The sequence below is a fragment of the Phyllobates terribilis genome, unplaced genomic scaffold (genome assembly GCF_046119375.1).
Source record: "Phyllobates terribilis strain yellow unplaced genomic scaffold, ASM4611937v1 Scaffold_11__3_contigs__length_659146591, whole genome shotgun sequence".
NCBI lineage: Eukaryota > Metazoa > Chordata > Amphibia > Anura > Dendrobatidae > Phyllobates > Phyllobates terribilis.
This window is the reverse complement of record NW_027362771.1, coordinates 484,937,708-484,965,510: the sequence shown is the minus strand read 5'-3', so window position 1 is coordinate 484,965,510 and position 27,803 is coordinate 484,937,708. Positions and strand designations below refer to the sequence as shown.

The 27,803-nt window shown below is 41.0% G+C and overlaps 1 protein-coding gene across 4 annotated transcripts; it reads right to left on the bottom strand.

The window, feature by feature from the left end:
- Positions 1-70: 70 nt before the first annotated feature.
- PAQR5 (progestin and adipoQ receptor family member 5) lies at positions 71-27,803 on the bottom strand. 4 transcript variants are annotated; one of them, XM_073653479.1, is made up of 10 exons: positions 27,631-27,802; positions 27,122-27,271; positions 26,474-26,585; positions 25,995-26,122; positions 23,755-23,960; positions 22,715-22,841; positions 18,069-18,113; positions 11,644-11,740; positions 8,625-8,769; positions 71-2,533 (listed from the first exon to the last, which is right to left on the bottom strand). In XM_073653479.1, the coding sequence occupies exons 3-10, from the start codon at positions 26,522-26,524 to the stop codon at positions 2,292-2,294; spliced, it is 1,041 nt and encodes a 346-aa protein (XP_073509580.1). In that variant the 5' UTR covers positions 26,525-26,585; positions 27,122-27,271; positions 27,631-27,802; the 3' UTR covers positions 71-2,291. The 4 variants fall into 4 exon arrangements, with proteins under 4 accessions (XP_073509580.1, XP_073509581.1, XP_073509579.1 ...); XM_073653480.1 differs by lacking the exon at positions 27,122-27,271 and having other exon boundaries at positions 27,631-27,803; XM_073653478.1 differs by lacking the exon at positions 27,631-27,802 and having other exon boundaries at positions 27,122-27,595.

Below are 27,803 nucleotides of genomic sequence, written 5' to 3'. Positions count from 1 at the left end.
ATGAAGCAAAACTGGATACGTTCTCCAAAATTTGCATCTAAATAATTAAAATACAATTCTCCATATAGTATAAAATAAGAGACAATTTTTTATTTTGAATTCTCCTTGAAATAAGCTACAATCATTGCACATAAATCGTATCTCTCTACCAAGAAGAAACACAAAGGGTTATTTTTGACAACGATAAAATAAATCCATGGTTTTCCAAGTAATAAATATATTATGTTAATATATTAAGCATCTTTAATATAAAACAGATGTAGATTTCCTTCATTTACATGTCATACTATATCTGGAATCAACAAATCTGAAGACATTCAGTGTCACCGGACCACAGTGCCATGGGTGTAAGTAAATGTGTACAGTCTTCCTACAATTATCAGTTAATAGAGACATCATCACTTACAGGGAGTAAGAAGACAGTAAAGGAACTTAAAGAAGATTTGTCACCAGATTTTACAATACAAACAGCAAACATTAGCTAATGGACCTCTAAGACCTGATGTAACTGGTATACTGACCTGATTAACAGCTGCAGCTTGTACTGAGCAATGTGAATGCAGCAACAGAGAGGATGGACACTGAGGAGCTGTCAATTTAGCTAGGCCGGTGAAGTTTAAAGGGATTCTGTTAGCACAGAATGACAAACCCAGTTCAGGAGCTCGGTGCACCCTTGGTGTGGCCAAACATTTTAGTGCACCTTCCCACCTACTTTTTTCCCCTCTGTCTCCACCCCCATTCTTTGATTGGCAGCTCTGACTGTATAGAGCCAGAGAAAGGCATAGTTAGAGGGAAAACGAGCAGGTGGGAAGGTGTACCTAAATGTTTGGCCATGCCATGGTGGACCGAGCACCTGCCTGGTTTGAACAGTCATTCTGTGCTGACAGAGTCCCTTTTAAACTTTTCAAAGGGATCATACAGATTTTGACAGTAAACACAACAGCTTTATCATATCTAAGATTCATTAATGTATGCCGTTTGTATTGTAAAATCTGGTGACAGATCGGTTTAAAGGGTATTCCTACATTGGACATTTATGGAATATCTACATCATATGCCATAAACAATCCATATATGTGGACTCCACCTATTTGGCTTCCAAAAATTACTCAGCAAGCGTGCTCAGCTATTCTTGGAACTCCAACAGAAGTGAAAGGAGAGTTGTATTTGCATGACTACCTCTCCATTCCCAGCAGCGTAGAACGGTGTACCTTTCTCAAAATAAGTGCAGGTCTTAGAGGTGGGAGTGTCATATCGATAATAGGACACCCCCTTGAATTTCTTTGGTCTTGGTCTTTGCAGCATTCATCATTCATTTCAGTGGTATACCATTAGATCTCAGATTGCTGCTTTACCAAGCATTTCAATGTTATTTTCCGAGTTGTCCCTATGTTACATGCAGGCACATATATGTATGTGATAATACATTGATACAGAAGATACATCATTTTTGGGCCCATGGGAGATAAGCAGTTATCACAGACATCAGGCAGCAGCTTAATCCATCCATTGTTCTAATTGAAAATGCATGTTATCTGAACCCTGTATGCACAGGATTGGGAAATAGGGAGAGGAACCCATTGACCTAGTAGTGCAAGGGCACCTTATAGCATGCCAGAAGATAGCCAAGGATACTTGTAAGGAAGTCTGACTAGGGAGACTTCAGCTACTTACTGTTCTACCTAAGAAACTGCTACCCACATTTAGTAGATCTTCACTAATATCCATAATGCCTTGATGGCACAATTATCATCTGACATCTTTCCATTCACCATCTCTGCAGTTGGTTTGTAAGGCACCGAGTGCTCATAGAAATAAATATTTGAATATGGATTTTCATAGATAAGAAAAGTAGAATTCACATCCAGTCCTTCACCCTGACAATATGCCAGGAAATAATGTAGTAATGACCCTTTGTATAGTCCTTTCAGTGCTCTGCAGAACTGTATTGTCCATGGAGTGCAAGGGATAAAAATGGTGCCAGGGTAAAGGTAGTGTACTCTTTGGTACTCAATGGCACACCAAATGCATAGGACATTGATTGACTTCAACTGAGTGAAGTGTTTAGTCTTTATATATCTATATATATATATATATATATATATATCTATATATCTATATATATATATATATATATATATATATATATATATATATAGATATATAGATATATAAAGCATGCAATATCCTGGACCATCAAGACAAACTTTGCCACCAAAAACTCTTTCCAAATTCAACTATTGCACCTTCCATCATGTCGGACTCAGATCAGATAGTGTATTCAAAGCACCTCAATTGTTTTTTCTTTTTTCCTGTTCCTTCGGCTTCCAATACAGAGCCCACGAATAAACAGCAATAAGCAGCAGAGAAATGAGCATGGCCGAGCCCCAGGCTCCCAGAGTGCCAGACGGCGATGGCATAAAGCTATGGTCCAGGAGCCATTTCTTCCTTAGATTCATATCCATAATCAACGCTTCCATCTGAAAATACGTTCCCATTATGCCAAATACGTGAAAGAGCTGGTGACTGTGACCTGGGATTGAAGAACAGAGCAGTTTCAGGAAGGGCTTTGAGAGTTAATTGAAAGCCTGATCTTGTGATGTGTTACTGCATTAACATTGTATAGCTACGGCCAACCAAGAATTTTCTTTAAAGGGGTTCAACAGGAAAGAAAAAATAATGTGCTACATATTCTCTCATATAGACTGCTTGAAGACCCTGGACATAAGGGGCAGTGATTTTGTTTTCTTTAAGGCTATAAATTGGATGGAATATGTGCATGAATCCTCATGGATAGATTCCATGCAGCAAAGGCTTACAGACCAGATCAGTGGGCATTCGGGTCATGTTTTTCAGTACTATAAGGTCTTATTCACACTTCATTGTTTGTCTGCCATGCGCCATCAGCTTTTTCATTCACATATTATATTCTATTCACTTGATGACCAGTGGTCTGCAGGGCCGCCATCAGGGCATTACTGCCCTTACTGGTGTATGGGGTCCAGTGAGCAGAAGCAAAGAGGGGTGGGACGCGGACGCAGTTCAAATGATGCTGTATTAAGGGTGGGGGAGAGGTGACAGTAAATAATGCTGTATTGGGGGTGTGGTGGGGGGAGCGCAAATAATCAATTGAAGGTGGGGAGAGTAAATGATGATGAATTGAGGATGGGGGAGAGTAAAGGATTATGTTTTGAGTGTGAGGGATGGGGAGAGTAAATTAATATGAATTGAGATTGGTGGATGGGGTATAGAAAATTATTATGAAATGAGACTGGTGGGTAGGGTACAGCAAATGATGATAAATTGAGACTGGGGGATGGGGTAAAGCAAATAATGCTGAATTGAGACTGGGGGATGGGGTACAGCAAATGATGATGAATTAAGACTGGGGATGGGGTAAAGCAAATGATGATGAATTGAGACTGGGGGATGGGGTACAGCAAATGATGATGAATTCAGGATGGGGGAGAGAAAATGATGAATTGAGGGGGTTCCTGTTACTGTGCAGGGAGACACTGTCGCTTTTTTCTTCATCTGATGTAGTGTAGAAGTTGGGGAATGTGCTCTGGAAGCGGTGCTCTAAATAACTGTTATTTTTTGCAGAGACGAGTCCTGGCTGGAAGAAGTGATGAAAAAGAAAAGAGAAGATGAAGGACTTCACCTAGAGATGTCACTGTATCACATGTAGACACACACTATACACTATACCAGACGCCACTGTGAGTCATTGTGTTACCTGTACACTGACATTATACACTGTATACTATGTACAGAGCTCCTGTGTATAATGTCACTAGTGATCACTGTATTACTTGTACACTATATACTATATACAGAGCTCTTGTGCATAATGTCACTAGTGATCACTGTATTACTTGTACACTATATACTATATACAGAGCTCCTGTGTATAATGTCACTGGTGATCACTGTATTACCTGTACACTATACACTATATACAGAGCTCCAGTGTATAATGCCACCAGTGATCACTGTATTATCTGTACAATATATACAGAGCTTGTGTATAATGTCACAGGTGATCACTGTATTACCTGTACACTCCTGTGTATAATGTCACTGGTGATCACTGGATTACCTGTACACTGACACTAGATACAGAGCTCCTGTGTATAATGTCACTGGTGATCACTGTATTAACTGTACACTATACAGTATATACAAAGCTCCTGTGTATAATATCAGTGGTGATCACTGTATTACCTATACAATATGTACAGAGGTCCTGTGTATAATGGCACTGGAGAGTCTCTGTATTACCTATACACTGACATTATACAGTTTATACTATGTACAGAGCTCCTGTGTACAATGGCACTTAAGGTAATATTAGTATTGTATTCTTTTATTAATGATCAGTATTGTAATATTTGGTCAATATGTGGTGGTAATATGTGGTCTGGTCATGGTGTGGTGATATTTTTTCTTTGTATGTGGTATTATTTGGATACTATGTGGTGGTAACATGTAGTCTGGTTATGGTGTGGCTGTATTTGTCCCTTGTATGTGATATTTTTTGGTCACTATGTGGTGGCAACATGTGGTCTAGCCATGGTGTGGAGGTATTTGTTCCTTGTTTGTGGTATTATTGATCATTTTTAAAAATGTATGTGACACATTCCCTTAAAAATAAATAAAATATAATATATATGGGCAGCACGGTGACTCAGTGGTTAGCACTGCAGCCTTGCAGCACTGGGGTCCTGGGTTCAAATCCCACCAAGGACAACATCTGCAAGAAGTGTGCATGTTCTCCCCGTGTTTGTGTGGGTTTCCTCCAGGTTCTCTGGTTTCCTCCCACACTCCAAAGACATACTGATAGGGAATATAGATTGTGAGCCCCAATGGGGACAATGCCCATAATGTCTGTAAAGCGCTGTGGAATTAATGGCGCTATATAAGTGAGTAAAATAAATAAATAAAAAATATATACCTAAAAAGAGTATTGGATATTTTAAGAAATGTTTAATAGGTTAGAGTAGAGTAGAGCCCTGACAGAAGAGTCTACCTTGTTGTGGTGGCAGGCTGAATTTTTTATTGGCCAAAACAAAAGCTGCTGGCTATGTACCGTATGTGATATGGTGTTCGATGGGAACTGTTAATGTGTGATTAGTGAGGATGTGGTGCAGAAGTGGAGTTTTTCCAAGAGTTGGCGGTGGGACTGTGGAAGGTTCAAGGAGTGTAGGCAGAGCTGGGGAGGAGCCTGGGTGAAGTCTCAAAGGAGCCAGGACTGCCACCAGGAATTTGAGGGCTACATACTGGCAACATTTTCGGGCCCCTTTGAGACTTCACCCAGGCTCCTCCCCAGCTGCATATGCAGCTGAAACCAGAAGTTTACATACACTATATAAAAACACACATATACATGTTTTTCTCAATATCTGACATGAAATCAGAATAAACCTTTCCCGTTTTAGGTCAATTAGGATTACCATAATTTTTAATATTTGCCAAATAACAGAATAATGAGAGAGAGAAAATGTTTTAAGGCATTTTTATTACTTACTGCAAAGTCAGAAGTTTACATACATTTCATTAGTATTTGGTACCATAGCCCTTAAACTGAATAACTTGGGTCAAACGTTTGGGATATCCTTCCACAAGCTTCTCACAATAGCTGGTCGGAATTTGGGCCCATTCCTCCTGACAAAACTGGTGTAACTGATCCAGGTTTGTAGGTCGCCTTGCTCGCACCTGCCTTTTCAGCTTTGCCCATAAATTTTCAATAGGATTGAGATCAGGGCTTTGTGATGGCCACTCCAAAACATTGACTTTGTTATCCTTAGCCAGTTTGTTACCATTTTGGCAGTATGCTTCGGGTCACTATCCATTTGGAAGACCCATTTACGTCCAAGCTTTAACTTGCTGGCTGATGTCTTGAGATGTTGCTTCAGTATTGCCACATAATCTTCTTTTCTCATGATCTATTTTGTGAAGTGCACCAGTCCCTCCTGCAGCAAAACAACCCCATAACATGATGCTGCCACCCCCGTGTTTCACAGTTGGGATGGTGTTCTTAGGCTTCCAAGCTTCTCCCTTTTTCCTCCAAATGTAACAATGGTCATTATGCCCAAAAAGTTCAATTTTAGTTTCATCAGACCACAGGACGTGTCTCCAAAAATTAAGGTCTTTGTTCCTATGTGCATTTGCAAACATTAATCTGGCTTTTTTATGTTTATTTTGGAGTAATGGCTTCTTCCTGGCAGAGTAGCCTTTCAGGCCATGTTGAAGAGTACTCGTTTCACTGTGGTTATTGACACAATCTTACCATCTTTTTCCATCATCTTCACAAGGTCTTTTGCTTTTGTGCTTGGGTTGATATGCACATGTCGGACCAAAGCGCGTTCATCTCTGGGACAAAGAACCCGACTCCTTCCTGAGCGGTATGATGGCGGGACATTCCCATCTTGTTTGTTCTTGCGTATAATTGTTTGTACAGATGAACAAGGCACCTTTAGGGATCTTGAAATTGTATCCAAGGATCAGTCAGACTTGTGCAAGTCCAGAATTCTCTTCCTGATATCTTGGCTGATTTTTTTGACTTTCCCATGATGCTACACAAAGAAGCAGTGCGTTTCAGGTGTGCATTAAAATAATCCACAGGTATGTCTCTCATTAACTCAGATATTGCCAAAAAAAAAGCTTCTAAACACATGACATCTTCATATGGGCAGTCCAGAATTGTTTAAAGGCAGTGTAATCTTAGTGTATGTAAACTTTTGACTTTGCAGTAAGTAATAAAAATGCCTTAAAACATTCTCTCTCTCTCATTATTTTGGCATTTGGCAAATATTAAAAATTATGGTAATCCTAATTGACTTAAAACGGGAAAGATTTATTCTGATTTCATGTCAGATATTGAGAAAAACATACATATGTGTCTTTTTAAATAGTGTATGTAAACTTCTGGTTTCAACTGTATATAAAAAAAAAATAGAGACATGTCTTTTGTGCAGCCAAAACTTGCCCATTCAAGTAAATGAATTAGTAAAAAGAAAGAAAAAAAAAGGCAGCACACTAATGACATCTGTTAGCTGTATGTTATTCACACTTTTAACTCCTTCCCAACATGTGGAATAAGTGAACGTCATATATCGGGTGTTGGTGTATGAAGCAGGCTCAGGATCTGAACCCGATCCAAACAGAGCATGTGTCAACCGTACTATTCAACTGGCAGCTGCTTCAACAACAGCGACCAAAACTAGCGCTGATTGCCGCTGTTTAACCATTTAGATGCTGTTGTCAATTCCTGACAGCAGCATTTAAATGACTGCTACATGTGCACGTTATTATGGCAGCAAGAAAACTTTCTAAGGCCACCATCTAGGTGATCGTGATCCTAGGATAGGAAACGGGTTTTTAAAAAAATACAAAATAGTGAGACAAACCAACGTTTTCTTTCTACAAATGTTCTGTACTTTGGTTTTTTAAAACTAGTAAAATCTTAAAAAGATGATATGTTCGGTATCTGCATAATTATACTGAGCTTAAGAACCATGTTACCAGGTCAATGAGCACCGCAAAAGCAAATCCCAAAAAACAATGACGAAATTGTCTTCTTTTCACCATTTCATCCAACTTTGAGATTTTTTTTAAGACTTTTCAATATATTTTTGATAAAGTCTGCAAAATACAACTCGTCCTCAAAAAAAACAAGCCTCATACGGCTATGTTGATGTTATATCTCTTGGAACAAGAGGAGAGAAAAACTAAGGCGTGAAATTGAAAAATGCATGCTTTTTCTTGGCAGAGTATGCATGTTCATGATGTAGTCAGGAAAAATAGCTAAGGGATGAATGAGGCATCAACTAACAACTACAGGTGCTTCTCACAATATTAGAATTCTCTATAGGGTTAAGGTCAGGCGAGTTTGCTGGCCAATCAAGCACAGTGATACTGTTGTTTTTAAACCAGGTATTGGTACTTTTGGCAGTGTGGACAGGGGCCAAGTCCTGCTGGAGAATGAAATTTTCATCTCCAAAAAGCTTGTCGGCAGAGGGAAGCATGAAGTGCTCTAAAATGTCCTGGTAGACGGCAGCACTGACTTTGGTCTTGATAAAACACAGTGGACCTACACCAGCAGATGACATGGCTCCCCAAACCATCACTGATTGTGGAAACTTCACACTAGACCTCAAGCAGCTTGGATTGTGGCCTGTCCACTCTTCCTCCAGACTCTGGGACCTTGATTTCCAAATGAAAATTGGAACTCTGGGACCTTGTGGAGTGTGTCAATGACTGCCTTCTGGACATCTGTCAAGTCAGCAGTCTTCCCATGATTGTGGAGCCCACTGAAACAGACTAAGGGACCTTTTTAAACGCTTCGGAAGCCTTTGCAGGTGTTTTTTTTTAAATTATTCTAACAATATTCTAATTTTGTGAGAAGCAGCTGTATATAAAGGGAATGGCCAGTTTTCCATTATGGTGGCTGTAAGTAGACCCAGGAGGGACCTAACCTCACATAACGTTGCCATTTCACAGACAAAGAGAGAACAATCCTATAACATGTGGATGATTGCAAGCTTGTGTATGTAGGAGAGTCCATGATCTGGTCACTAATAGCAGAGTGCGCCTGTCCACACAGCAATGTGGAGATAACTTACCCACATAGTCAAATCGTCCGGGGGCAAGCCTCTCCGGGAGATGTGTAGCAAACAGAAAACCGGTGAGCAAGGCAAGGAAGGAGTGCCAGATGTGCATGGTGAGCGCGGCATTGTGCGTGCAGTCATGACCCGAGCACAAGAATAACTGCATGCAAACAGACAAGAGACATTAGTGAAAATAAACATAACTGTTTTCATAAGGTTGTGTAAGAATGTAATACACTGTGTGCACAATTATTTGGTAAGTGAGTATTTTGACAATATCATCATTTTTGTACAGACTTTCCAACTTCAAGTACTGCTATGGGCTGGTAGTAAAGATGAACTAGTTGGACCTTTTCGGGTTGAGGATGGACTCAACATCAACTCTCAAACCTGCCAGTCTTTAGAAGACGCTTTCTTCAACAGTGGTACAGGAAAACATCTGCATCTTTCAAGAAAAACACAATTTTTATGCAGGACAATGCTCCATCACAGCATCGAAGTCTCCACTGATCGGCTGCCAGTAAAGGCCTTAAACATGTAAGAATAATGACATGGCCCCTTCCTCACCAGACCTAAACCATATTCAGAATTTATAAGCCCTTTTTACAAGGGAGATTTACGGCAAAGGAAAACAGTCACCTCTCTGAGCAGTGTGTGGGAGGCTGTGGAGCCCAAAAAGTTGATGAAGAAATTGACAGACTCCATGGATGGAGCTTATGACTGTTAGTGAAAAGAAGAGCGGCTATCTTGGTCACTGATATATTTTTTTTAAATGTCAGAAATCTATTTTGTACATTGAATGGTTTGGTTATTATTCTCACTGTAACAGATGAAAAACAACTGAAATGGGAAAATGCATGTCTTTCATTTAGTTGCTTTATAATTCTGCACACAGAGATATTCTCCTAAGAAAGACAAAACCTCACTTTTACTTTCTTTTATATTCAGGTTTATTAATATTTTGGATTTACTGACCGCTCTGTAGTTGTTCAATAATAAAATTAATCATCAAAAAGAAATTGCATAATAATTGTGCACACAAGATAAAACTATGCATATTAGATCGAAGCTGGCAGGACTGGCCTGGTGAACAATCCGATATGTGTGGGGTCCTCCACAGTGTACCGGCAACAAATGTCAGAGAAAGAATTATTAGGTCCCCAATTATGTGTTGGACTCTATGCAGATTTTGGCATTAATTCAATGGCTAAACTGCATGGAATCCACAAGCACATGAAAATGGTTTCAGTAACCTCATTCACATGAGACATAGTTTCCACTCATATCATTGGATGCTTAAGAAAAAAAATCATCATCATCAAAAATAAATGGGTTGTCACACATATCAGAGATGCTGATGATTACTGTGACTCCATGGAATAACAATGGGCTGTTCCTTGTGTGAATCTGCTGAAGAACTGAGGGTACAGCCTTGGATCTCTGTTATGTAAATACACAGTGGATTTTACTCTAACATTTGAACATAGCCTCAAACATTTTAGAAATTTAAGATACCTAATCCTTCCTTTTCCTCTGTCCACTGAAATAGATATAGAGGCTCTTATTAACATGTTATTTGGGAGTCGGGAGAGACCACTAATGTGGCAGACAACTATCTGAAGTGTAAAGTCTTCTTATCGTTGTGGCTTTTTCCTTCATCTGAATCCATTTTGAACCAAAAAATGAAGTGAATCAGCAGGGACTAGAAGCTCCATTTCCCTCCTTCCTTTAATAGATGTAATACTATCGAAAAAAGTATTGAGACACATACACATTATACCCACAGGGGCTTTTAGGACCTCCCATTCTAAATCCAAAGTCATTAAGATCGAGTTGGTTTTCTTCTTTGCACCTATAACAACTTCCACTCTTTTGGGAAGAGTTTCTACAAGATGTTGGAGGAGTCTGTGGGAATTTTTGCCTATTGATCCAGACGATTATTTGTGAGGTCAGACACAGATGTTTCATGACTGAGCCTGGCTCATAATCTTCATTCTGTATCACCCCAAAGTGTTGGATGGTGTCAAGATCAAGGCTGTTTGCAGGCAGTCCAGTTCTTACACCAAAATTGGCCAAGCATACGATTATGGAACTTGCTTTATATTTCCCACAAAGTTGGAGGCATTCAATTGGCAAGAATGTGTTGTACGCTGAAGCATTAAGATTCCCCTTTACTGGAACTAAGGGATATAGGCCAGACTCTAAAAAACAAGCCATAGTATTTATCCTCTCTCCACCAAACTTCACAGTTGGCACAGTGCTGTCAGGCAGTTAACGTTCTCCTGACATCCACCGGACCCAGATGCATTCATCAGATGCCAGATAGAGCGTGATGATTTATCATGTCAGAGAACATGTTCCCACTCCTCCATAATCCAGTGGTTTTACACCACTCTATCCGACGCTTGGCATTGTGCTTGGTGATGTAAGGCTTGCATGCAACTGCTCAACCATAAAAACACATGCCATGAAGGTCCCATCAATGGTGCAGTTTTGTGCTGATGTTAATGCGAGAGGAGGTTTGGAGATCCGCAGTTATTGAGTCAGCAGAGTGTTGGCGACTTATGCACTATGCTCCTCAGCACTCGTGATTCCTCCTTGTAAGTTTACAGGGTCTCCACTTCGTGGCTGAATGCTGCACTTCCTTCCACTTGTCAACAATGACACTCACAGGTGATCGTGGAATATTTAGAATGGATGACATTTCATGAATGGACTTGTTACACTGGTGACATCCTATTACAGGACCACTCTGGTATTAAAGAGCTCTGTACCGCCAGCCATTCTGTCAGGCATGTTAGAGGCACACGGCATGGCGACGGTCTGCATCTTATACACATGTGGTAATGGGACTGGATAAAAAACTTGGATTCAATGATTAAGTTGTGTGTCCCAATACTTTTGTCCACATAGTGATGTAGCGTGTATTTATATATATATATGTCACTTGCTCTTTGGGAATATTTGCTACCTATGAACTGACATGAGCATCATAACTTCCCCTCCCAATATGCTCCCACGATCTAAGTCTCACCCGATAATACAATGGAATGCTGTCAAACAGGTACGGGTATGCAAAGGCCGTTACCCGCAGCACCTTGCTGAGCCGCGGGCGAGCCTCCTCTGGAAACCTGCAGACAAATAGAATTATTGGACAGTTAACCTTGTGCCATACATGAAATATGTGCAAACTTACACCCCCATCATCTCGCAGAATGTTGGGCTACACGGCTGATTTTCATATTAGTGAGGAACGGAATTAAGTTGTTAATAATTTCATTTATAGAATTTACTCCAATTACTGGACATGCACCACATTGTGAGGTTTATCACCTTAAAGTCCACCTGTCAATGAGATATGAAGAAGACTATTTGTCTAGATGACGGTGAGATATAGTAAAGGGATTGGTCCTCATTATCCTCGGACCTTGTTTGTCCTGCTTTTGTAAACTCTATAAATACCATGCTTTTCGGACTATAGGAGGCACCCCAGGGTTTATATAGTAGAAAACAGGAAAAACATATTTTCTACTATTTAAAACTTCACTGGTGGTGTAAAAGGTGGAGGGGTCAATATCAGTAATTATAATGTTATTGTTTCTCTGCAGCGTGTATTATACACATATAGGCTTTGTGCAGCCGTTCCAGCGTTTACAGCTAAAACATCTGCTGCAAACACCGATGTGTTCGCAGGTAAAACGCAGCATGAAATACATGTGTTTTTGATGCGTTTTCCCCATTCATTAGTATGGCTGAAATCTGCAGCAAAAGAGTTGAAAACATTGACAAACTGCAGATTGAAATTTGCGGCAAGTTACAAATAAGTAATGTGTGCATGAGACTTCAGGAATCACATTCACTTTGCTGGTACTAGGAAATTCTTCAGGTTTTGTGACAAAACTGTGCAGAAAAATCACGACAAAAACGCACACCCATATAGTTCTACAGCACACATATTTTCACTTCCTGCAGCGCACACATATACATAACATTGCTGCATGCACAGAACTTGCACACTTAGCTCTTATATATATACAGTCATGGCCGAAAGTGTTGGCACCCTTGAAATTGTTCCAGAAAATGAAGTATTTCTCTCTGAAAATTATTGCAATTACACATGTTTTGTTATACACACGTTTATTTCCTTGGCATGTATTGGAACAATGCAAAAAAAGAGGAAAAAAGACAAATTGGACATCATTTTACAAAAAAAAAAAGGGTTGGACAGAATTGTTGGCACCTTTCCAAAATGGTGGGTAAACAACTTTGTTTCAAGCATGTGATGCTCGTTCAAACTCATGGAATCTGAAGCAAGACATCATGGAATTTGAAGATTACCAAAGGATTTTGGGTCGCAATGTAGTGCACAGTGTCAGTTAGCTGCGTTTGCGTCCTAGGTAATGGGTCTTCCAGCAGGACAATGTATACTTCAAGAAGCCCCAGAAATGGATGGAAATAAAGTGTTGGAGAGTTCTGAAGTGGCCAGTAATGAGTCCGGATCTAAATCCCATTGAACACTTGAGGAGAGATCTTAAAATTGATGTTGGATGAAGAAGCCTTCACATATGAGAGATCTGGAGCAGTCTGCAAAAGACGAGTGGTCCAAAATTCCATCTGAGAGGTGTAAGAAGATTGTTGATGGTTATAGGATGCGATTGATTGCAGTTATTTATTCCAAAGGATGTGCAACCAAATATTAAGTTGAGGGTGACAACAATTTTGTCCTGCCCATTTTTGGGGTTTTGTGTGAAATTATGTCCAATTTGCCTTTTTTTCTCTGTTTTGTGTTGCTCTAATACACACAAAGGAAATAAACATGTGTATAACAAAACGTGTGTAATTGCAATAATTTTCTGGGAGAAATACTTCATTTTCTGGAACCATTTCATTGTGTATGTATGTATATATACCGTATATACTCGAGTATAAGCCGAGTTTTTCAGCACATTTTTTGTGCTGAAAAAGCCCCTATCGGCTTATACTCGGGTATATAGTCGAGTATATAGAAATTCCGTTGGTGGTTAGTTGGGGGAGGAGGTTGCGGCGGCGAAGGAGCGGGGCACAGGCAGTAACCATCTGCAGCAGCTACCACGTGTGCCCACTGCTAAAGGGAAATGAATATTCCCACTCCTCCACTCGCATGGGCGTGGAGAAGAATGAATATTCATTCTCTTTAGTAGCAGGCACAGAGGAGCGCTGAGCTGCAGCTCCTGCCGACAGTGCCCACTACTAAAGAGAATACATATTCACTCTTCTCCACGCACATAGTCCCGGCGTGGAGAGGAGTGAATATGCCGGAAGCTCACATCAGCGTCTGACATGAGCTGATGCAGCAGAACAGGACGCAGCGCTGGAGCAGAGGTGAGGAAGGAAGGTGAGTATAAGTGTTTATTTTTTATGTGTGCAGTGATGGGGCCATACATACCAGGATTGGGGGATGAGGAGGCCATGCATACCAGGATTGGGGGATGAGGAGGCAATGCATACCAGGATTGGGAATGAGGAGGCCATGCATACCAGGATTGGGGATGAGGAGGCCATGCATACCAGGATTGGAGATGAGGGTGCCATACATACCAGGATTAGAGATGAGGGTGCCATACATACCAGGATTGGAGATGAGGGGGCCATACATACCAGGATTGGAGATGAGGGTGCCATACATACCAGGATTAGAGATAAAGGTGCCATACATACCAGGATTGGGGATGAGGGGGCCATGCATACCAGGATTGGGGATGAGGGGGCCATACATACCAGGATTGGGGATGAGGGAGCAATGCGTACCAGGATGGGGAAATTTACTAGTAGCTGATGCATTTCCCACCCTAGGCTTATACTTGAGTCAATAAGTTTTCACAGTTTTTTTGTGGTAAAATTAGGTACCTCGGATTATACTCGGGTCGGCTTATACTCGACAATCAATATCACATGCTGTTGTACAAATGCAATAGACAATAGATGGATATTATTGGCAATTATCAAGACATCCTCAATAAAGGAGTGGTTCTGCAGGTGGGGACCACTGACCACATCTCAGTACCAATGCTTTCTGGCTGATGTTTTGGTCACTTTTGAATGTTGGTTGTGCTTTCACACTCGTGGTAGTATGAGACAGACTCTCCAACCACAGAAGTTGCTCAGGTAGTGCAGCTCATCCTGGATGGCACATCAATGCGAGCTGTGGCAAAAAGGTTTGCTGTGTCTGTCGGCATAGTGTCCAGAGGCTGGAGGCGCTACCAGGAGACAGGGCAGTACACCAGGAGACGTGGAGGGGGCTGTAGGAGGGCAACAACCCAGCAGCAGGACTGCTACCTCTGCCTTTGTGCAAGGAGGAACAGGAGGAGCACTGCCAGAGCCCTTCAAAACGACTTCCAGCAGGCCACAAATGTGCATGTGTCTGCACAAACGGTTAGAAACTGACTTCATGAGGGTGGTATGAGGGCCCGATGTCCACAGATGGGGGTTGTGCTCACAGCCCAACACGGTTCAGGATGCTTAGCATTTGCCACAGAACACCAGGATTGGCAAAGTCGCCACTGGCGCCCTGTGCTCTTCACAGATAAAAGCAGGTTCACACTGAGCACATGTGACAGATGTGACAGAGTCTGGAGACGCTGTGGAGAGTGATCTGCTGCCTGCAACATCCTTCAGCATGACCGGTTTGGCAGTGGGTCAGTAATGGTGTGGGGTGGCATTTCTTTGGAGGGTCGCAAAGCCCTCCATGTGTTCGCCAGAGGTAGCCTGACTGCCATTAGGTACCGAGATGAGATCCTCAGACCTCTTGTGAGACCATATGCTGGTGCGGTTGGCCCTGGGTTCCTCCTAATGCAGGACAATGCAAGACCTCATGTGGCTGGAGTGTGTCAGCAGCAGTGTGTGCCACTTATTAAACCTGACAGGGCACACCTGTGAAGTGAAAACCATTTCTGGTGACTACCTCTTGAAGCTCATCAAGAGAATGCCAAGAGTGTGCAAAGCAGTCATCAAAGCAAAAGGTGGCTACTTTGAAGAACCTAGAATATAAGACATATTTTCAGTTGTTTCACACTTTTTTGTAAAGTATATAATTCCACATGTGTTAATTCATAGTTTTGATGCCTTCAGTGTGAATGTACAATTTTCATAGTCATGAAAATACAGAAAAATCTTTAAACGAGAAGGTGTGTCCAAACTTTTGGTCTGTACTGTATATATATATATGTATATATATATATATATATATATATATATATATACACAGACATACACACATGTACACAGTGCTTAGCATACATAAATGAGTACTCAAGAACAATTTCCAAATATTTGACAAGACAGAGTTTCATAGAACATTTTTTTTAACCCATAACTTGAAGGTTAATATTATAACTTTCTTTTCAAAATCATCAGTTTTACTCTAATTAGTTTATGTAAAAATGAGCACACCCCACATGAAAAACTACTACATCTAGTATTTTGTATGACCACCATGATTTTTAAGGACAACGCCAAGTCTTCTAGGCATGGAATGAACAAGTTGGTGACATATTTCAATATCTATCTTTTTTCCATTCTTCTACCTCTTTTAGAGCCTGGTACTGGATGGAGAGTGATGTTCAACTTGCCTCTTCAGAATTCCCCATAGGTGTTTGATTGGGTTCAGATCAGGAGACACTTGGCCACTGAATCACTTTCACCCTTTCTTCTTCAGACATGCAACAGATGTGCGCTTTGGATCATTGTCATGTTGGAAAAATGTACATCTACCAACATGTTTCACTGTAGGCACCATGCATTTTTCTAAATTTATTTTTCTAAATGAATGCTGGTGGCGTTTTTTTGTGCATGGCTTTGGGTGAGGCTTCCTTCATGGAAGACATCCATGCATGCCATGTGTCATGGGAAACATTCATCCCGGTTCGGCTTTCTGCTTCTTTTGATAACTGTAGTGAACATACTTGTCTATTTTCTTAAATCGTTCTCATCAGAAAGACGCTCCTGTTTAGCTTTGGTCCTAAGACTTTCATTGGTGTGTACTCATTTTTGTAACATGGTCTTGAATTAATTTGTTAGGAAAATTACTTTTTTTTGGGTTGCAAAATAACAAATCTTGTTTGTAATCAATGGCCCACATTTGTGGGAGTATTTTGTAGTATGGTATCCCATAGAAAATATGGATTCTGACAGGAAACTAAAGGTTTTCTGACAAATCTGTTGGGCTATACTACTTTATGCTGAGCACTGTGTATACACACATATAGAGGTCTGCTCCATGCATACACACAGTTCTGCTGTAAATACACATGCAGCTCTGCCGCATGCATACAAAGAGCTCTGCCACATGCATACACAGAGCTCTGCAGCATGCATACACAGCTCTGTTGTATGTACGTACACAGCTCTGCCATCCATATGCACACAGCTCTTCCGTCCATATGCACACAGCTCTGCAGTCCATATGCACACAGCTCTGCCGTCCATACGCACACAGCTGTGACATCCATATGCACACAGCTCTGCCATACATATGCACACAGCACTGCCATACATACACACACACACAGCTCTGCCATTGATATGCACATAACTTTGCCATATATATGCACACAGCTCTGCCATACATCTGCCGCACGTATGCATACAGCTTTGCCACAAACACACACAGAGATTTGCTACAATAAGAGCTTTACTACATGCACACACAAAGCTCTGCTACACACACAGACAGAGCCCTGCTACACACACAGTCAGAGCTCTGCTATACACACACACACAGACCTCTGCTTCACACTCACACACACACAATGCTCTCCTACACACACAACGCTCTCCTACATACACACACACAGCTCTGCTACATACACACAGCTTTGCTACATACACACAGCTTTGCTACATACACACACAGGTGCATGTGAGGGTCCTAGTAGCTTTCTCTCCACCCTGCAATGATCAAATTGAACTGTGTTGAGCAGTAGGAGAGAGAGCAGTTCTCTCAGTGATCGGGAAAGACGCAGTCTCAGCGATCTCCTCGATCAGAGGAAGCTGTCTCTGGACTATAAGACACACATTTTAGTAAAAAAAGTTCTTTCTAAAAAGTGCGTCTTATAGTCTAAAAAATACAATATGTAAATATTGTCTGTAACAGGGCCAATTAGAATATATGATTTAAATCTTTGGGCCTAAAACTGTAGATGGGTCTGTCAGTGGCTTCAGATTTACTCAGTAAATATTGGATTAATGATACCTGCTTTGGGAAGGATTTCTTTACATGTAAACCAGAAATCCATGCACATATGACAGGTGCACTTTAATACGTGCCTATTCCATATAATGGACAATATGAAGTGTGGTAGTGCTGGACTCGTCATTGGCTGGAAACACTGCACCTCGATAGATTTGCCCCAGATTGGTATCCTCAGACATTACACATAGATGGTCGGGGTGTGGAGATAACCCCACAGGTCCCATATTTACCTTTCTATCAGGTGCAGGTTATAATGCAGAAAAGGAAAACCCAGCCTGTTGGTGACAGGTGAATAGTAAGTCTCCAAAGCCTTGCAGGAATTCAGGGATTGGACATGGTAAACGACAGCAAATAATACACACCCAACGGTAACCTGTCAGCGGTCAGAGCTTATCTTCACCATCCACAGGTTTACCTTCTTTTTTTTCAATTTGTCAGAAGCCCTGAGTGATGTGAGACAGGCTTGCTGCTAGGGACATGCTGCCTGACAACTACAATTCAGAGTCATTAGTCATTGTATCCAGAGCCGGTTTCTAGCAGACAACGCTAGCTGCTCAGGGCCAAGCTGGTTCGGAGATATAATAGAAGAGTCACACCCTGACACTCCTGACCTCAGACTACAACGTCATAAATGATGACAGTAAGTTAGTAGTATAGTCAGATATTGGAAAATATGGACCCTCTGAAAACATTGGGGTAAATTTACTAATCCAGTCTCATTTGTAGCCAGTATACACTTAACTAGACAGTCTAGGGGCTTGCTCACACCGCTGTAATTTAAATCCAAATGCAATCCAACAAAATATTGGATCGCACTCAAACCAATGTTGTTCTATGGGGCCACGCACATATCCGATTTTTTTCCTTAGACCAATCCGGTCAAAGGAAAAAAAAAACACAGTATGCCCAAGTTTGATCTGACTATCGGATCCCACTCGGCATGCAAGTCAATGAGTGTGTGGAAATCATCGGACTGCACTGGGGTGACATCTGAGTGCAATACGATTTCCGCGCAGACGCAATGGAGAAGATGGAGAAATTACGTTCTCCATCTTCTCCCTACAGTGTGCTTCAATTCTCTCATGCGAGTGAATCGGATCACACTATGCTGATACTCTGATCTGAGTGTCATTTGCATAATAGGGCAAATTCTCTTGGATGAGAAAATCTACGGCCGTTTGACCCAAGCTGGAAAAATGGGCCAAATTTAATTGGTGCATGGTGTCACAAGTTTAAGCCATGACCCTTCCAACTAAGCCATGTCTTTTTCACTCTAAGTCATACCATCTTGATGCCTAGACCTAAAACAGTTAATAACTGTGGCACCTACCCTAGTTTTTTGGCACAAATTCTACAAAATTCTGGACAGTTTTAAATTACCTCCATTTTCTACTTCCAGGATTTAAGGCTTTCCTTCTTAGTTTGCTGTTGTCTTCCCATTTTAATATACTCTGGACAAGAAAGGGCACCTTGCTTGTGCCACCATCGCACCTAGATCCTCAGACATGAGTCCCACCAGCTAATGGCTAGAGTCTTATTCAATATCCAAAGTAATAGATTACAGACAATACTCAGTACAATGATGGATAAGATTCATTCATCTATGCTATGTTTTTTTGTAGACAAAAAAGGGGGTGGGGTGGAAAAGCGCAGTGCTTGTGTGAACCTGTATGGAAGTGGAATATACGTGCAGATACAGTGGTCTGCTCATCTGAGTGGGTTGTGCAGACCGCACAACCCAGGTTAAACAGCTACTGTCGCTGATAGCGCTGCCACGATGTCTTCAGTGTCTCCTCTGGATTAGCAGATGGAGCTTCCAATCATGTGATTCCGGGTGGGGTCACTCCACCTGATGAAGGCAGCAGACTGCTGCAGAAACGCGTTGTGGGCATTAGAACTTCAATAAAGAGGTTTGTTTTATCCTTTTCCAGCGCCTTATCCAGTTTCTAGCGCCCCACTGACCACTTCATTTGCACAATGTTTTTTTTGTAGGGCAGTTTGGTTAATTAAGCTTGGATTGTCTTTTTAGATTGCTAAATTTATTCTTGGGATATTGAATAAACTTGTGGAGCACATCTTCTGAGACGTCTTGCAGTATCATTTCCTACTACGCTGCTGACTTACATTTATTGTTATGCTTACTTACATTTTTTTTGTAAAAACTACATTTATTTATTGTGTTTTTGTAGTCTGGATGTTCATAAACCCAGAATGATCGCAGAAAATGGGTGGCATCAACAGCATGCACGGGACAAGGGTCAACTAATGACCATCAGAGTATAAAACCTTTGGGTGTGCTGACACTGAATTTTCTTCCAGTAGTCAAAACAGTCAATTTTTCTTTAAAAATACTTTAGACTGGATATGTCCATTCTTTTAAATGCTCGGTGGTTTTCAAAGTCTGATCTAACCCCTTATTGATAGATCAAATTATGTCCTTAATGCCCAAGCCAAGTTTTACAATTCTGACCAGTGTCACTCTATGATGTAATAACTCTGGAACGCTTCAACGGATCCCACTGATTCTGAGAATGTTTTTTTGTGACATATTGTACTTCATGATAGTGTTAAAATTTCTTCAATATGACTTGCATTTATTTGTGAAAAAAACTGAAATTTGGTGAAATTTTTTTAAAATGTTGCAAATTTCAAACTTGGAATTCTTATGCCCTTAAATCATAGAGTTGTATCGCACAAAATAGTTAATAAATAACATTTCCCACATGTCTGCTTTACATCAGTACAATTGTTGAAACATAATTTTTTTTGTTAGGAAGTTAGAAGGGTTAAAAGTTGACCAGCGATTTCTAATTTTTCCAACAAAAATTACAAAACCATTTTTTTAGGGTCCACATCACATTTTAAGGGACTTTGAGGGGTCTATATGACAGAAAATGCCAAAAGTGACACCATTCTAAAAACTGCACCCCTCAAGGTGCTCAAAACCACATTCAAAAAGTTTATTAACCCTTCACGTGCTTCACAAGAACTGAAGCAACGTGGATCGAAAAAATAAACATTTAACTTTTTTCACAAAATGTTTACTTCAGACCCCAATTTTTTTATTTTCACAAGGATAACAAGAGAAAATGGACCACAAAATGTGTTGTGCAATTTCTCCTGAGCACGCCGGTGCCCCATATGTTGGGGAAAACCACTGTTTGGACCACAGCAGGGGTCGGAAGGGAAGGAGCACCATTTGACTTTTTGAATGCAAAATTGTCTGGAATCAAAAGCAGACGCCATGTCGGGTTTGGAAAGCCCCTGATGTGCCTAAACAGTGTAAACCCCCAACAAGTGACCCCATTTTGGAAATTACACCCCTCAAGGATTTTATCCAGGATTATAGTGAGCATTTTGAACCCACAGGTACAGCACAAAATTTGATAACATTAGGTCGTCATATTGAAAAAGTTCATTTTTTTTTTTTTTTTTTTACAAATCTTGCTTTAGCCACTTTTGCCAGAGGAAACACTGAAAAGTGGAACACACAATTTGTTACCCACTTTCTTACGAGCACGGCAATACCCCACATGTAGTCAAAAAGTTCTGTTTGAACAAACGACAGAGCTTGGAGCGAAAGGAGCAAAGCAGGGTGTACGCCTGCTCTGCGCTGAATGTTCTGCAGGCCATTGGTATTTTCTATACAAACTAACAAAGCCTAACAAAAAAGCCTAAACCTAATCTAACACTACTAGACCTAAACATAATCTATTTTTTTTATATGTAACCCTCATAACCCTAACCCCCTAACCCTAGAAACCCTAATCCTAATAACCCTAACTGCAAAAAATGAAAAAAAATAAAAATTGTAAATAAAAAAAAAAGTAATTTGACAAGGCGGAAGACACAGAAGGTGGGGGGGGGGTGTAGATCAATGAGGTTTAGGAGATTTACTGAAACTATTATTGGGGGCTTTTGATCACTGTGATAGGGTCTATCAAAATCAAAAGCCATCAGCCAATGAGAAAAATCACTGCTGTTGCTGGGTGCAGGGAGGCAGATCTTGGTGTGTGAACTGCGCATGCGCACACTATTTTCTTTCAGCAGAAGGGGGAGGGCCGGGGGGATCACTGATCCGGTACCTAAGGTACTGTGGGGGGCTCAGAGACCTCATTTTTCTCTTCTTTGATATGTTACATCATATCAGATGAAAGAGAAATTAATTTTAAATCTGACTTTTTTTCTTGTGTGATAGGGGACCGTGAAAAACAGCCCTGATCATGTTCTCTAGGGTCTCAGCTACCGGGGGAGATATTCTGACACTGGGGGGGCTACACTGTTATTCCTCAGCGCCATTAAACAGCAGCCCTGAGGAATAAGTACCCTTAACTGCCGTCGTGAAAAGGCGTATCAGCGGTTGTTAGGGGTTTAAAAGAAACTCAAAAGCCTGAACATATGAACCGCAAGTTGTTTTTCCATAAATATGATTATTAAAATTCTCTTCAGTTTTTTTGAGCGCCTTTTTGGCATTATATCAGAGCAGACCCGATGAGAAAACGGGAGGAAAATAAAACGTGGTGTGAACATGCCCTTTGACTCCATAAAAGAGGGAAGGATCATTGCACAAATCTCCAGGAAACCACCACCCTTTCAGCACTTAATGAATAACCCGCATAGCCATATATGCTATATAACATGAGCTGCATAAATCACAAGCTACCAAAGAATTTACACTGTAGAATTGGTACCAAACGTGGGTCTGAATATCTGAAATATAATTTGCATTCGACAGTATACCAAAGAGGCACTTTTTGGTGCATGAAGGCTTTACAGTCATGCTTATAAGCTGGTCTACATCCAGTCCAGAGTGGACTTTTCTGCTCTTCTATACAGTAGGCTCAGCATATATACTTTATCCTTGGTGTAGACATACCTAGAATAGCAGGACATTGTAGTGCTGATGACAGTGTTGAGAACAGCCCATGATACAAACCACAGGTGGAAGGTGCTGTTCACCCATCGATCTGGGAAGATATATGCAGAGTAGGCAATGGCTGACCCTGAAATTAAAAACCAAAACTCAGCACACAAAGAGAATTGAACTTAGAGCCCTAGAGCAGTAATCCAATAAAGAAATTGACAACAAGTAATGGAATAGAAATACTGTTTTTTACAAGTTAAAGTGCCCATACACTTCATTTTTGCCATCTCCAGTAAACAGGAAGACCTCATTGTCTCTTAGATATCTTTGGTAGCAGCTGAACTTCCAGGAAAACAGATGGATCGGACACTGAAATTAACCAAGCCCAATCTCTCTTTTCCGCTTGCCATCAGGAAGAGTCAAAAGGCCCCCATACACATCGAATGGTTGCCCGATCCAGCTAAAAACAAAAGGTTCAGATGACTTTTCAACAATGTGCATTGGGTCTTAATAACAAATTAAGACCTAAGTGGCCAGATAAAGGCAAAAAATCAATCTAAAGCAAACTTGGCTCACAGAAAAGGTAATTTTGCCCACATTCACCAATAAGAGAACAGATTTTTGCAGAAATCTCAATTGTAGACAAGGTAGTAATATATTAAGACACAGTTTTGGTAAGTGGGGCTCATTAAGTATTAAATTAATGCAACTTGGCAACAATTACACAGACCAAGATACTGTATAACTGAAGTTACAGCTTACAATACTGGGAAGCACGCCCCTGTTGTAAGCACGCCCCGCAACTTTGATTGACAGGTCGCTCTGCACAGATGAGCTGCAGAGCAGGCTGTCAATTAAAGTGCCGGGACGCCCGTACAGCCGCCGCTCACCATGTACTGAGTGGTGACTGAAGCTGCTCCGGCACACCTCTGCGACTAAATGTTGGTGGCTCCTGGAACTTTTCAGCAGTTTTCATAGGAAAGGTGGTAACCGAAGTGCATATTATAGCCACTTCTTCTATAGAATATGAAATATGTGAACTATTTTCGTACCAAGGCTGTACAAGCTTAATGCTCCATAGTCCAGGAAAAAGCAAATGTGTCGAGCTTGTGTGGACATGACACTGAATGTATGAGCACAGGTGGACATCAGTGGGTAGATGCAACAGGACAGGAGGTAGAGACACAATGGCCACAAAAATGGATCATGTAAGAAACCAGGAGAGAGAAGAAGTGCCAGCGTTCGCCATAGGAAGTACCTGTCGGGACAAAAACACTCTTCTTAGCCTTCTGTAAGCCAGGGATCAATGACAGCTATATAGTATGCACTATGCTCTTGGTAAACCTGTGGTCTGTGGAAATATTGTGATTCCTCTACTAATTTTAGTGTCTTTATTAATATTTTTAATAGATAAATTGCATACCTGCAAACAAAGCATAAAACCTGCTCATTCCAACATTGGAGCACTTTGGCAGTCTATTCTTTACCTTAGATGTATGTGGCTACATGAAAAGATTGTGGCTGCTAAAATCTAGTAGAAAAGAGACTTCAAGAAGCAAGGAGACCCAAAGCTGGGTAAGTATATGGTTAATTTGAGATGTAAAAAGGATTCAATTAAGGAATGTTAATCAAAGCAAATAGGACAAGAAATAAGGTGATTTCCAAAACGGTTGCAGAGGTTGCCATCAGTTCTGCGGACTGGAGAGTGTTGTGTACCAAATGGTCCATTTGCCCAATATGAAGAGACCATTGCTACAAATGACACAAAAGTTTCTGGGCCATAAAACTGTTTTTTATTCTTTGGGCCCAGTAGTTTAAAGTTATGCCGCTGTACACGTCCGTTACCAGCATTAGTATTGAGCCAATCTTAAAGGGAACCCATCAGCAACTCTAGTGTCACCAACCTAGTTAAATTGCTGAGTGGGGTAATAAAGTTCCAGCACACTTTTCTGCTTGAAAATGGATTCTCAAAATCTAATTTGAATATGTAGATAATGGGGGAGCCAATACTCAGCATATGTTAATCAAGACTACAGAAAGGCATTAGGAAGGGAATATTGCGTAGGATCAGTGCACTCGCTGGGAATTTTATGGAGGATAGGTGTACTAGCCGGGAGTCAGCCCACCCTTCGTGCACTTGTAGCCTCAGTTTCACACAAACATGCAACTTTTTTGTTCTAGTTTGATTGGAAAAGTTCCCTTTAAAAAGTATCCTGCATAATAGATTACAGAGATCTCTATTACCCTTTTATGGTGAGGCCAAGTATTTATGTTTGCAAGAAGCTGGTTTCACAAGTTCATGAAACACGGATCTAGTGACTTGGCCCAACCACCAGGTCTCCTGACGTGTGCTAACTGCCTCATATAACTGTGAAGCAGTTAGCTCAGGACAGGAGACCAGACAGTCGGGCCAAGTCTTCTGATCTGAGCATGGTCCATGTTTCACAGATGTGTGAAACCAGCCTAACTGATAGCAAACCTTGCAGACCATAAGCCAATAGTGGCCCTTGGTTGGCTTTTCAGGTCCCAATTAAAAAAATAAAAATCACCCTATATTATAGGATGTATCTATACTAATAGGACACATTGATATTCCAAAACCTTATGGTGCATTTTCACTGAAAGATAATTGTGAAGGAGCGTTCTTCAATATGCTTGTTTCACAATCATTTTTTAGAGAAAATAGACTACCGATCACCCAACGAACAAGCAAAACGCTCGTTCATGGGATGAAATGATCTTTAGTGCAGCACAAAACATCATCGTTCTTGGCGGTGCACCATTCTATATAGACAGGACTTGCGCTGCCGAGAACTATGGCAGCTTATACACACTGAGCGATCTATTACAGATCATAAAGTGCTTTATCGTCTACTTTGGTCTCCCTGGCTATTGGTCCATGTAAACTGACCCTTAATCCTCAAATCATAAACATTTCCAGATTTTAGTGGCTTTGGCCATAATATTAATGGTAGAAATCTTATCTAATTTATGTCCTCGTTGATCTATAGCTAAACAATCTCCAATACTAATCATTAGTCATCACTTACAAAGAAAAAAGAAGAATTGTCAGTACAGAAAGTGATCTCCAGTGTTTGATTGGGCAGATATAAATATCCAAAAAAGAGCAGAACTGAGCATAGAAGAAAGGTGAAGGATCTGAAAAAGAGTGATGGAGGATAGTTAGGGGCATTCAGGAAAGTTTAAGAAGTTATAATGGTTTGAAGAACATTATGGTATTAACAAAAGAAAAATCATCTTCTGTAACTGTGGATGAAATGTACGAACTTACCAGGTAGGTATAAAATGTGTCCAAATATTTAGGGTCTCATTGGTCATTTGGAAGAGACTTAGGACACAAGCAGTGGCGGAGTTTGGTGGGGAGCGATATCCACAAATAATACCATCTTCATGAAATACCTGAGGTCAAAACATAGAATAGGTTTTGCAATGATCACATAAAAGGTATATGTTCTCAAGTGGGCAGCACGGTGGCTCAGTGGTTAGCACTGCAGCCTTGCAACGCTGGGGTCCTGGGTTCAAGTCCCACCAAGGACAACATCTGAAAGGAGTTTGTATGTTCTCCCCGTGTTCACGTGGGTTTCCTCCAGGTTCTCCGGTTTCCTCCCACATTCCAAAGACATACTGATAGGGAATTTAGATTGTGAGCCCCAATGGGGACAGTGATGATAATGCCTGTAAAGTGCTGTGGAATTAATGGCACTATATAAGTGAGTAAAATAAATAAGTGCCAATTTTATCAGAACTTACCTTGGGCACCTGGTGAACATTTAGTAGTCTGGGTAGCTTCCAGGTCAGCATGGTGGGAGCTCTGCAATTATCCTTTCCTTGTTTTTGGTGTTTTTCCAGTTCTTCTAGTTCCCTGGTAACACAGTAATGACAAAAATGTTATAGATCTCTCTTCTTACTGTACTCCAGTAGTCTCCTGGTCGCTACACCCTTTATCACACCCAACACTATATACCCTATCTGTTTGCGCAGTTATCAAAGTGAGAGTCTTGTGACCCTGGAATAGGATAAACTGACAGCTACGGCTGATGTCAGGTTGCTGTAGGTAACTGAATGGCGGCAAAGTTTAGATGATCAGTATTTTCACCCTACAAGGATGTGTAGGTTTAGCAGTGAAGGCTTGTGTGAAGTGCAGCCCGGAGACATCCTGACATTGTGCACTCAGATATGAATCATGTTTATTCTTCTGTACATTAGATGCTGTAAGACATAACCGCTTCGGGCATGCCAGGGGGCACTTGCTACGTAAAGCTATTAAACAACTAGAATAGAAATTCAGCATAAATTCACACTCCGTTGCCAAGAAGCTAAGGTTTTTTTCCCCCCTTTTAAGCGGGGTTTAATAAATAGTTTTCCTTAGAAAATGAACACACGCTTACAGCGCCTTACCTTGCATACCGCCCTAATGCTTCTGTAATCTCTCTCGGCACTCAGTGCCAGGCGCCTGCTGACTTTATGAATGGAGAGTGCTCAGCGCTCCTGAAGGTTTTATTGCTACAGATCTAGGTGTTCCTTCATCCCCGTCACATTAATGTGTGCCTAGGAGGCATTGTTTGTAATTCAAAGTCATGTCCTTAGAGGATGTAAATCAAGAGGAACATTTCATGGGTTAATAAGTAACTGACGGAGAGGGGATGGGCTAGTTAACGTGTAATCTGGAGAGCAGATCCCAAACTAGACCCATATGTACCAGCACATACCTGCTGTATTCTTTGCTTGCAGACAGCCTCTGCCCCAAAAAACTAAGATTTCACCATGCAGAATGGAGGAGTAGGCCTTTGCAATATTCATGTGAACAATAATGCAATGAAAACAGCAAGTAGCAGATAATAGCAATCCCGCAAAGTGTGTGCATGCTCACAAAGACTAGGTTGTACAGCGTCTAAGCACATACTCACCCTGGGCGCACAAGGAGGACATAGTCTTTTTCATCTTCTGACTCTGCAATTTACTATTACTCACTCCCTTTGTCAGGAGTTCTGTCAGTGTCTTTGCCTTTTCCCTCCTCTTCTGGCATTCTCACTCCTCCTCAAATGCTTTGGATTCTGTTTGTTGCCCCAAACACTTCACT